Raw genomic sequence first — 12,195 nt, forward strand, 5'->3', positions numbered from 1 at the left:
AAGAGCACCGAGGGATTTCTACTCCTTGACCTTACTGGTTCCATTACAGAGAGGGAAGTTCTCCTGCTGATGACCTGCAAGTTGGATCAAGCTGTGCTGCAACTTATAGAAGGGGAAGGACACTTGAGGACCTACAGGACCAGAATAACTCTAGATGCTGTTGATATGAGAGACGGGGGGGGGGGGTTGGGGGGAGAAGGAGAAGGCATTGGTGTAACAGCCATATACCACCAGTCCAGACAGAAGGGATCATCTCCTCCCCCCCGCTGCAGCCTTTCTCCTCCCCCCCGCTGCAGCCTTTCTCCTCCCCCCGCTGCAGCCTTTCTCCACCTTGCTGAGAAGGTGTGATTGTTGGTCAGGTTACACTGGATAGACTTCAAAGCTTCCCAGGTACTCCAGAGCCGCCCTGTAGCACATGTAGTACTGCTCCTGCAGACCGAAATGAGACGGATTAAAACAGAAACATGGAAATGAATTTAGGGAAAGTTTAGTTCACTGATATGGAAATCTATTTACCGTCATACAGTCTTATGGCTCATATCTGCGTTAACTCGAACACAGCCTCAGCTGTAGCTACTCAGTTACCTGGAGCCTGTCTTTACTCCTCCCTTTCATCCTTTTACCTCCCACCACTTTGCCCTCTTTAACTTTCTGCTCTGGATACCAAACCTACGCACCAGTTGATTGATCTAGCTGAAATTTTGCATGTGCAATTATTTATATCTCTATAGCTTAATTGGTATATAGATAATTACAGCTAATTAAGGCTCTGAACTGATTGTTTTTTAAGGCGTTTGAACTGAGTCTAGGTTTGTGTATTTGAAAGTACGCACATCACGGGAGACTTTTGATGAAACGATCGTAACTTATGGGGAGAATGCCTCCTTATATGACCTTGCAAAAGGTTTGAAAAGGTAATATGATGGGGCATTTTCCCCATAAATTATCAAAAGTCTCCAGTTGTGTGCGTCCTTTCAAATACAAAACCCGGATCATTGCTTGAAACTCAACAGGCTCCATGTCAGACTTTCCTCAGTTCAAACAGCTGTAAGTTATAAAACCACAGTCAGTTCAGAGCTTTCCTGCTTAATCTATAGAGATATAAATAATTGTAAAATTTCAGTTGGATCAAAGAACCAGGAGTTGGTCAGGGGCATTACTTATTGAACGTGGCTCATCTTGTCTAACTGTGGCCCAAAGACGAATAATTGATCATGGAAGTGATCCTAAAACTTACCTTCCTTATCCATGGAAACATGACAGCATGTGACCAAACGCTGACATCTAGTTTTTATCAAGAACAGATGTAAGAAAGTTTTACCTCTGTCTGAACCATGGCTGGCCTTTGAGTTCGGAGAATCTTGACGGTTTGAAAGATGTCAGCTACGCCTTCGTACCTCATTCGCTCCAACACGATACTTAAAGTGATGAAGACTCCGGTCCGTCCGACCCCAGCGCTAAAGATACAATTCATAGGTTACTATTTATCATTGGCAAAAATGAGAAATAGGTAAACAAACATATCATTAGAACATTAGAGTAACTCAGGTTACTCTACACTTCTGCCGTTTTTCTCTTTTCTTTCCTGACTTCTTGCTCTTTTCTATCTCTCTTTCTCTCTCCCCTTAATTCTTATTCTCTCTGCCTTTCTCGCCTCACTTTCCTTCTCCGTGTTATACAGTCTTATTCCCAAATCCTTTTCACCACAGTTTCAAACCACTTTTCACACCTGGTGGCAACAACCATGATGGTCTGCTTTTACATCTGTTTGGCTATTATCTAAAAATCTAAAAACGAAATATAAGAGTATAAATAATTCAACTTCTTCTAGATTTAATCTGCAGAGGGGCACTGCCCGCTCTCTCTCTCATTGTTTGCTACAATTATTGAACCACAAGCTGAAACAATCAGGGACACTAATAATATTAATGGTATTATCAGCAGGAATATAGAACATAAAATCAGTCTTTATGCAGATGATGTACTACTCTTTCTCCGGCTCTCAAAATCTTCGCTCTCTGGAGAGATTAAATTGCTATCTTTCTGAAGAATCTCAGATTACTCTAGAAATTGGTTAAATTTACTCTTTTCCTCACTCTGCTTCATTCTATCTTTATATTTATGCTGCTATAGGCTTAGACTGCTGGAGGACATAGGGACCCCTTTTTCATCATTCTGCTTCATTCTATCTCTATTCTCCCACTCTGCAGAATCTGTTAGTTCAATCTCTAACGTTCTGCTCTCTCTGCTTTTTCTCATAGTAGCTTCATCTGGTCTGTTCCTGTTTGGCTGTGACTCCATCCTGGAGAGAAATATCAGCTGTGCTGCTGCCATCAACACCTTTGTTTCTAGATGTTGGAGCTTGGCCTGTTTTCCAGTGTAGTCCTGTTTCTCTGACTGTGACTAACTGGATGTGCTCTCTTCATCCTCTGACATGGGAGCTGGCTCGGAGCTCGTCTGCCTGGCTGTGTGTTTCCTGGACGGGGCCGCCTGTGGAGCTGGTTGACAGTTGCCTTTTGTATCTATGCTTCTTTTTCTATGTCTGCTTCTGTCTCCTTGAACCCCAGTGGGCCTCAGCAGATGGCCGCTCACACTGAGCCTGGTTCTGCTGGAGGTTTCTTCCTGTTCAAAGGGAGTTTTTCCTCTCCACTGTCGCTACAAGCATGCTTAGTGTGAGGGATTGCTGAAGAGTCAATGAGTCGATGCAATCAGCTGGTTTTCCTTAGATAGAAAACTTTGAATCAATCTGACTGGATGATCTGGTTGAATTGTCTCTGTAAAGTGACGTGAGATAAGACGATAGTGTGAATTGGAGTTATATAGAATAATCTAGAGATAAATTGAATTGAGCATGAATTTCTACCCTGCTGCTCCACTCTGGCTTTCTGCATTTTGCTCCATGAACCCACACTCTGACATTTATGACTCTTTCTGAAATAATGGTGACTTTATAAACTAGAAATCAATTGCTTTCATCTAAACTGTTGTGTTAAATCACTACATATTAAAAACTGCTCAACGTTTCATCTCACAACGATCCGCATCAGAACCACCTCAATAAAAATTCACCAGAACAAGACCATGAATGTTCAGAACTGTACCTGCAGTGTACAGTGATTGGACCATCTTGTCCAAACTGCTCTTTAGTTTTATGGACTTGACCGATGAAATCGATGAAAGCCTCCAAAGTTTGAGGTACTCCCTGCTCCGGCCAGTCAGTGTACTGGAACTGCCTAATGGTCCTCGACTGGCCGTCCTAAAGGAGGGAAAGGAACGGCACAAAATACACACCACTAACATTCTTTAAAAGGGTTCACATTTAAGCTAAAAAAAACTTTAAGTAACGGAATTTCAGAAAAACTTCCTGTCCTCTCCACTGTCGCTACAAGCATGCTTAGTGTGAGGGATTGCTGAAGATTCAATGAGTCGATGCAATCAGCTGGTTTTCCTTAGATATAAAACTTTGAATCAATCTGACTGGATGATCTGGTGAACTGGAAAGTGACCTGAGATGACATGATGTGAATTGGAGCTACAGAAATAAACTGAATAGAATTGAATTCTTGCCTGTTCAGAGAAGTCTATGACCTGATCTAACAACTATGTGCTTTCATTTTTTGCATTTGCAATAAGTTAGTTGTGTGTGATCAACAAAGACCTCTTCACAAATGTTGGTTACTAATCATAAAAAAAAGTTTAGGTTCTTAACCATGAAGGTAATAATCATCATAGCTTTTTAAAAATGTATATAGAGTCGATCTCAAAGTGTTATGAACAAATAAGAAAAGTAAGATTTTCATTCAGAGAACGTTTTAAACACATGAAGGGAAAATCATGGCAGTCCCCTGGCCAGACACGGAAACCTTTCTCAATTCACGACAACGCAAGTACGGACTTGCGTTCTCGTGAGGTCTGGTCTTGGCAAGAACACAGGAAAGTCTGGACTTGGCGAAAACGGGAGCACGCAGCATAGATATAGGTCAACTGGAACGGAAGTGTACTTGTGACGTCAGCACAGGCTCAGCTTGCCCAGAGCTGCAGAGTGGAGTCAGAGTAAAAATATGCATGCCCAGGAGACGTCCAATGGCTGGAAGTTGGAGGGGATTTTGCTGCCATTCAGCTGACATTGGGCTGCCTTTTGACTGGCGTTTGACTGGAAAGGGTCGTTTTGAATGGTTGCTACTGTAATATCTATATACAGTAGGGGTGTAAATAATAATCGTTTTGTATCGATGCATCGATCCAACAGCCAACGATCCGATGCATCGATACGTCCGCAATAGTATCGATTCATGTTTTTTTTTTTTCCTCCGGTCTATTTTTATCCATTTGCTCCTGGACGTAATTCTCCCTCCCGTGCTGCGGTGGCGCTAAACCTATTTTGCCCTCCTACCTCGCTTCCTGGTTATACTCCTGCAGCAGTGTGTTGCAGTGAGCTTGATGCAGACAGTTTTGATTTATGCTCCATATTGAAGCGTGGTCTGCGCTACACGCTGTGGGTCTAGATACGGCCGAGGCGGCGAGGAAGTGGGGGCGAGTTTAGTCCGACGACGGAGGGACATGAGGGCCAAAAAGAGCAGAGATCCAGGTGGAAAAAAGGGTCCCAGCGTTCTCGCGCACCTCTCTCTTCTAGCGGGTCAAACTTCACGAGTGGTTTTCTGCAATTTCGGTCATAAAAACAAAACAAGCCGGCCTCCTGTCTGCTGCACTGTCTGCGGTCAGCTACAATCTGGGAGAGGAGCAGCGGAGCGTCTGTGGAGGGGGCGGGACGTCTGGAGCCGAGGTATTGCATTGCATTGATTATGTGCAGTATTTTTGATGCAAAGCCTTGCAGAATCTATAACGCAGGGGGATTATTATTTTTCAGTGAATGAGGTTTTAATAGGAATAGGTGGAGTAAAACTTCTCTACTTCTGTTATTTGTTTTTGTTTCTAAAAAAAAAATAATAACAATATCACAGCTTTTATTAATTTATTTCAAATTTGAAACATTGTCTAGTCTGTAAGGTTAAAAAAAATGAACCAATTAATCGAATCATATCGTGGTGTATTCTTGAGTATCGAAAATAATCGAATCGTTGGGTCAGGAAATCTATACTGAATCGAATTGCCATGATGGGTGTGATTTACACCCGTAATATACAGTGGAATCCGTTATTGTGGTCACTATTATAGTAAACAGTAATCATTTCTATACAAATGCTGTTTAAGTAATTTGTTTATAGTAATCACAAAATCTTCTTATAGTGTTGATTTTTGGCCATTTTATGAATGTAAACGTGCAAAAATTATTTTAAAATTAGGTGTAGCCTATTTATTTTATTTTATTACTCCCATGATTCCTTTCTGGACTTCTGATTCTGCCTAGCTAGCTAACGTAAAAAGTTGACGACCGGGCCGCCAGAACTAGCTTGCGAGTCATGACTGGAAATGAAGGATGAAGAAGAGCAGACTGTTGTCTCTTTCAGAGCTGAAATTAGGAATGCTGTTGCTTTTCAAAGACTGATCTGCATGTTGGTTTCAAAAACTTTGACCTTTTTCATCGTTTTGAAAAAGAAGTGAACTCTGTGTTGGACAACAGTCTGATCCAGGAACCAATGGATAAATATGTGAAGTGATTTCTTAATGCAGCACGGCAGATCCGCAACACAAACCAGAGGTAGGCTAGCTTTAATTTTCTCTAGCCTATGCAGTTATCTTCTATGTTGTTGTTCTCTGAAACCGTTTGTTTCAAACTTTATTTTCAGACATGTTAAAAAAATGCATCGGCGGCACAGCAGCGCCGACGCACATAATAAGTCACATAGGCCTACTGTAGGCTACCAGAGTTATGTCTGCGCACAGTGCAGTATACTGTAATTAAACTTGCATGGTACTGTAATAAAATTCAGTAAATGCGGAAGCTATCCGTTTCATTTCATTTCTCTCATTAAAAAACCATACAATGGGATTTAGATGATATTATACATAAAATATAAGTGAAATAACGGTAAATTCGGATATAGTAACCAACCGCTTATAGTGTTCAACTTGGCTCTGGACCAACATGTCCACTATAAGCGGATTCCACTGTATTTGGTTTATTAAAAGAAAATGAAAAGGATTCTTTGGTGATGTATCTGGACCAGCTTTATGTAAAGGCCATTGTTGGTCTGGCTGAATAGGCGGGGTCTTCTGTTCCCCCTGTAAAGTGGTTGGGGATGCGATGATAGCGAGAAGGGACCCTTCCCGCCATCATTGCAACCCCAATTCCCTCTAACAACCCCCCTTTCAGAGACATAGACAGGTATGGGGCATTGCAGGCTAACAAATAAACCAAACGACCCCCATTCGAAAGGGGTGGACCTGTTCCTTCGTTTCTATTTGCATGTTTTCTAAACTAAAACCAGGCTTTGTTGGGCTGCTGGATAAAACCTGGAACTAAACACTATTTCTGACATTTTGAATTGAAAAAGCTTCCTGGATGGAAGAGAAACGTCTTCAGACTTGGAAACAAAGTCCAGTGTTTTTTAACTTTTTTGGAGGAACTATTCACTCTGTGTGTGTGAACAGGTTTGTGTCAGTTTTAAGACCTCTTCAAGATCAGGCTCATAACATTATTTTCCCCTACACAGGAAACTGCTCGCGCTTTAGGCGGCGACTGTAGCATCCGTCAAACATCCTTCATCATTCTAGCAGTCAGATTTTCACTGGTTAAACAGGTTCTGGTTTCTGGCTGAGTCCCAGTACTGTGAGGACTTACCCTGGCGTCTGTGACCTTGAACTCCCTGAGGATGTACTGAGGCATGTTGTACTCGGCCACCGGGTCAACAACAAAGTACTGGTAACGTGCAGAACGCTGAGCAGGCCAGTACTGGTGACACTTTTCCTGCACAGAGCAAAAAGCATCGATTTGTGAGCTCTGCTGGATGGAGTCGGTAGAAGCCCCGCCTCTTCCTGCTCCTGTGGTTAACATGACTGGTCTCATCTGAGATAATGCTATGCAGCTTGACCATGAACTCCTTAAGCGTGAATATAAACTATTTCTAGGTGTTATAAAGAGCTGCAAGCATGGAACTCATTTATCTCTAACACAAACCTGCCGTTCAGTCATGTGGGCAGGTCGGCCATCTTTTCCATTACAGTTGTGTCTAGGGATTATCTAATACTTTTCCTCCTTTCACTCCATATGTACTTCGCTGTCAGCTTAGACAGTTTCAATTACCCTCCTGGTCCAACAGAGAGTTTTATTATTATATCAAACTAACCACTGGCTCTATTTCTGCCAGAGCTGTTTTCCTACTGAGTAAAACCCTTCAGCTTCTTTAGCTTGATGCAATCTAAGGTTAAGTTTTACTGCATAACAATCCTTATACGCTGTCCTGTTATCTCCATCCAGCTCCACCTCAGGAAGTCCATTCAATCCAACTCCACACCTTAAAAGGGATGGGAATCAAAAACCGGTTCCTGTTCCAAAATGGTTCCATGTGTTCCAATTCCATGGCACCGTTTGGCAGCTCGCTCAACGATTCCCTTAAAGATTCCAGGCAGCACAGGAGCCTAGCGCTGGGCAGCATGATTTACGTCACATTGTTTTACGCACGGCATTCAGTAAGCTAGTACGACGTGACCAGTTGTAAGTCTAAAAAAGCAAAACAAAAGCATTTAAAAGGATTGAAAGATTGGCTCCATTTTAAGGAAGAGAACGATGACAACAAGGCGCTTTGCAGTCATTGCAAAGTGGCAATTACATCTGCGGTGGAATACAACATGGCATACATTTTAACAAATGCTGCGCGTTTAATGCTTCCAGAAAGAAGCTAAAGTTACGACCAGCAGGGAAGAAAACTCTGTTGGTAAGTATCTAGTTTTATATCACTGGCTGTGTTTAATGTGGTTCCTAGTAAATCAGATGCTATTTCTGGAAATAAACCCGTTTCATACCTCTCTTTAGGGTTATTAAACACGCTACGAAGTTGCTCCGCAGTTCAGGGAGCCAGAGAAAGGTGACGATCGTTTATTTAAATCAGGGGGAGATGAGTTTATTTCCCGAAATTGTACAATAATGCTTTTTCATTAAACGGATGCCTTCTCCATTAGATCTAGATGACTGTGAGGAGACGGGTAGCCTGGCTGGATCAGACACTGGCAGCTCCCATTCACTGCCTTCTGTTTTTGAAGGTAGACAAATGTCACCGTGCAATTACCAAGTTCATTGTTTACAGAATCGATAAGAGAATCGATAAGGGAATTGGAATCATGAAAATCGTATCAATTCCCAACCCTACACCTGAATGATTGACACACTAAGGAAACAAAAGACATCATGAACATCACCATCGAAAGGATCAAATCTCAACTTCTTCTTGCAAAACTAAGCAAAGAACACAATGGAGAGGAGCTGGATTTGCCTAAAATGAACTCCTGGGAGGATCAGAGCGCCGCACAGTCATTAGACCGTCCTTGTTTTTAAACCTGGAAAAGCATCCTGCATCGAGCTGTAAATACAATGATTGAACTTGGTCCAAGAAAACAGAAGAAGTATATATATTTTAGGGCTGCAACAACAAATCAATAAAATCAATTAAAAACGATTTTAATTTTAAAAGCGTTGGCAACAAATTTCATCATCGATAAGTTGTGTCGCCAGATTAATGCCTCATCCATCACCGTTGTCATCACTGCCACTTGACTTAAACAGGGGGGGAAAAAAACGGCAGAGCGAGCCAGAGCCGCAGCCACAGCAAAGGCTGTTTTCAAAATAACGTCAACTGTTCTAATGACCGATATCGCAAACACAGTTCGAGCAAAGTCCTCTAAAGTGTGGGGGCACTTTGGGCTTTGTAAAGAGTCGTAACATGCAACTTTTGCAAAAACGAATGAACATGGCACGGAAGCACCGCTGTTATGACGCAGCACCTGAAAAGGAAACACTTTGGAGCCTCGATGGCAGTGAAGAGAGCTGATCAGCAGGGTGAGCGGCCATGTTTGTTTGGTTTTAAAGTGGGGAAACGTAACGTTAGTTTCTCAGGTAGCTCATCTGATGCTTTCCTTACCGTGTTAGTAGGTTACAGACAGTGAGAAGGTTGGCTACTTATTTTACTTTTAATTTCATTTGAATTAGCTTAAGCAGCGTTTATATTTTCTTTATAAATAAATTAACTTGCAAATTATGAGGGCAAGGCTTTTAAAGTTTAAATCTTCTGGAAAAGATAAAGTAAAGAAGATCCTGCAATTTATAGAAGTGAAGCAGAATAAAATCCAGCAAGATCAGTAATATGTCAATTAATTATCTGCCACATTCCCATGTAAATATCTGTCTTTGGAGGATGTGTTTTTTAGCACATTTTTATTCCAAATAAAATTTATATTAATTTTTATCTCTATGGTTCAGTATTTTCTCAAGTAGCAAATTTAACTGCTATACTTTCCTGTCTTAAAAGGCAGAACTCTTCTAGTCTAAAAGAAAGTAATTTATTGAAATGGGGAACGTTTTTGAAGAGTTAATTCAGGTTAATATTAAAAATATTTTTTGTCTGATTAATCGAAAAATAATCGGCTGATTCATCGATTTTTAAAATAATTGTTAGTTGCAGCCCGAATATATTTATAAGAAGAATAAATGGTGCTACTGAGGCTTTGATTTAGCTCATTCATTCATCTTTATTTCGAGATCTATCTTCTACTTTGAGCTAAAATGTTTCCTCTCTCCACCTCGGTGAGATGATGTGAGCTGTTTTACCCGTCCCATCTCGCGCAGTTTGGTCAGCATGATAACAATGGTGGAGTTGTGTTCCCACAGCATTCTCCACAGGTCATCTGTAGTTGTGGCCAATGGGCCCTGAGTGGCGATGTAAGCCTTCTGGTGCCTGCAAACAGCAAACACAGATCATCATTTCTATTGGTTACTCTAATGCATTAAAGGTCAAAGTCCGGTCATATTCAGAATCCAAACTTCTGGGAGTGCTTTAAATATGAAATGATTACATACTGTTCAATAAATGTTTATCCGGGGTCAGGTTGCGGAGGCAGCAGTCTAAGCAGAGATGCCCACACTTCCCAATCCACACACACCTCCTCCAGCTGCTCTGGGGGGATCCCAAGCCGACACCCTCCAGCGTGTCCTGGGCCTTCCACCAAGCCTCCTCCCAATGGAACACCTCCTGAGGGAGGCGACCAGGAGGCATCCGGAACAGATGCCCGAGCCTCCTCAGCTGGCCCCTTTCCACTTGGAGGAGCAATGACTCTAGTCTGAGCTCCTTCCGGGTAACTGAGCTCCTCACCCAATCTGGAAGGGTGCGCTCAGCCACCCTGCGAAGGAAACTCATTCCCGTCGCTTGTATTTGTGACCTTGTCCTTTCGGTCATTATCCAAGATCCCATGGCCATAGGTGAAGGTGGGAATGTAGACTGATTGGTAAATCGAGAGCTTTGCCCCAGACTCAGCTCCCTTTTCACCACGACAGTCCGGTACAGCGACCGCATCACTGCTGACGCTGCACCGATCCGTCAATCAATCTAACGCTCCATCCGTCCCTCACTGGTGAACAAGACCCTGAGATACACTTGAGACAAGGACTCTCCACCAACCTGAAGAAGGGAGTCCACCTTTCTACGGTGGAGAACCATGGCCTTGGATTTGGAGGTGGCGATCGTCATCCCGGCCACTTCACAATTGGCTGCAAACCGCAGTGCACGTCGGGGGTCCTGGTTTGATGAGGCCAACAGGACAACATCATCTGCAAACAGCAGAGATGTTATCCTGAGGTTCTCAAACTGGACACCCTCTGGTTCCTGGCTGCACCTAAAAATTCTGTCCTTAGATGTAATGAACAGAACTGATCACAAAGGTTAGCCCTGGCAGAGACCAACATGCACAGGGAACAGGTCTGAAATACTGCAAACCAAGCTCCTGCTGCAATCATAAAGAGGGCGGACAGCCCTTAACAGAGGTCCCCGGACCCCATACTTCTGGTTGGGCCAACTCCCATGAACCCTTGAGCACCTGATGAAGGGTATAGAGTTGGTCTAGTGTGCCGTGACCGGGATGAAAACCACATTGTTCCTCCTGGATCCGAGGTTCGACTATTGGCTGGATCCTCGTCTCCAGCGACCTGGAGAAGACCTTGCCGGGGAGGCTGAGGAGTGTGATCCCTCACTCCCCCCTTGGAGCACCATCTGGTATCCCTCTTAAGCACTCGAAGAAGGCTGGTTACTCTGCTCTGATTTTGATCCCATAGGCTGAGACAACAGTGAGAGACTTGTCCCCAAGCAAAAGGTGTAGGGACATGACCCTCTCGTTCACCAGGGTAAACTCCAACATGTGATGACTGAGATGGGGGCAATGAGCAAGGCCACCCCAGCCCGCAGCCTCTCCCCACAGGCAACGCCAGAGATTTGAAGTATCCAGCCTCTTTCTAGAAGATGGGATGCGGAAACGAAGCTGTGCATAGAGGTGAGCCGGACTATATCCAGCCAGTACCTATCAACCTCCTGCACAAGCTCAGGCTCCTTCCCCACCAGTGATGTGACATTCCACGTTCCTACAGCTAGGAGCTGCGTGCGCAGACTGGGCTGTCGAGGCACCGTACCGCGACTGCCATCCAGTCCACTATGCACCTGACCACTATGAATCCCTCTGCGGGTGGTGGGTCCACAGGAAGGTGGGCCCACGTCGTCTGTTCGGGCTGAGCCCGGTCGGGCCCTGTGGGCGTCACAGTCCTTGATTTAATACTATCCATAGTGGTCTTGTGAGCTGCTCTTAGTCTGACTCGTCACCTTGGACCTTTTTGCCATGAGAGACACTAAGGGGCATTAACTCCCGGACAACATAGCTCCTAGGATCATTTGTGCACTCAAACAGTCCCACTATATTAAGGTGGCAGCTTGCACGGGTGTTTTTAATTCAGAGTAATTTCCATGTGAATGTGCTTTACTGGAGGCATCCATGTTTGTCAAAGAACACTACTGCCACCTACTGGTTAGTGATGTCACGGTGCGGTATCGGCTGTTGATCAAGTCCCAGTGCTGTATCTGGTGTTTGTCACAACGCGCTATTATCCAAGTCATCTTGAAAACATTCTTCTTCCAAATGTTGGCTACCTATTGGCAATCCAACGACAAAACCCGTCCGTGGAGGATCAGGAATTCTGGAAGCTCATTGGTAGAATTCCCTTATGACAGAAAGAAGGCCAACGATTCACACCATTCCATCATC

General features: G+C 43.6%; 1 protein-coding gene across 1 annotated transcript in view; it reads right to left on the reverse strand.

Moving 5' to 3' along the window:
* Positions 1 to 294: 294 nt before the first annotated feature.
* Positions 295 to 12,195, reverse strand: part of LOC107098440 (receptor-type tyrosine-protein phosphatase F-like) — an 87,487-nt gene continuing 75,586 nt past the window's right edge. The window contains exons 24-28 of the mRNA XM_015396138.1: positions 9,722 to 9,848; positions 6,743 to 6,868; positions 3,102 to 3,256; positions 1,322 to 1,457; positions 295 to 429 (exon numbers count right to left, since the gene is read on the reverse strand). Of these exons, the coding sequence (XP_015251624.1) occupies positions 361 to 429; positions 1,322 to 1,457; positions 3,102 to 3,256; positions 6,743 to 6,868; positions 9,722 to 9,848 (613 nt within the window). The 3' untranslated portion in view covers positions 295 to 360. The remainder of the gene's footprint in view (positions 430 to 1,321; positions 1,458 to 3,101; positions 3,257 to 6,742; positions 6,869 to 9,721; positions 9,849 to 12,195) is intronic.

The sequence above is a fragment of the Cyprinodon variegatus genome, unplaced genomic scaffold (assembly GCF_000732505.1).
Source record: "Cyprinodon variegatus isolate N-32 unplaced genomic scaffold, C_variegatus-1.0 Scaffold777, whole genome shotgun sequence".
Classification (NCBI taxonomy): Eukaryota; Metazoa; Chordata; class Actinopteri; order Cyprinodontiformes; family Cyprinodontidae; genus Cyprinodon; species Cyprinodon variegatus.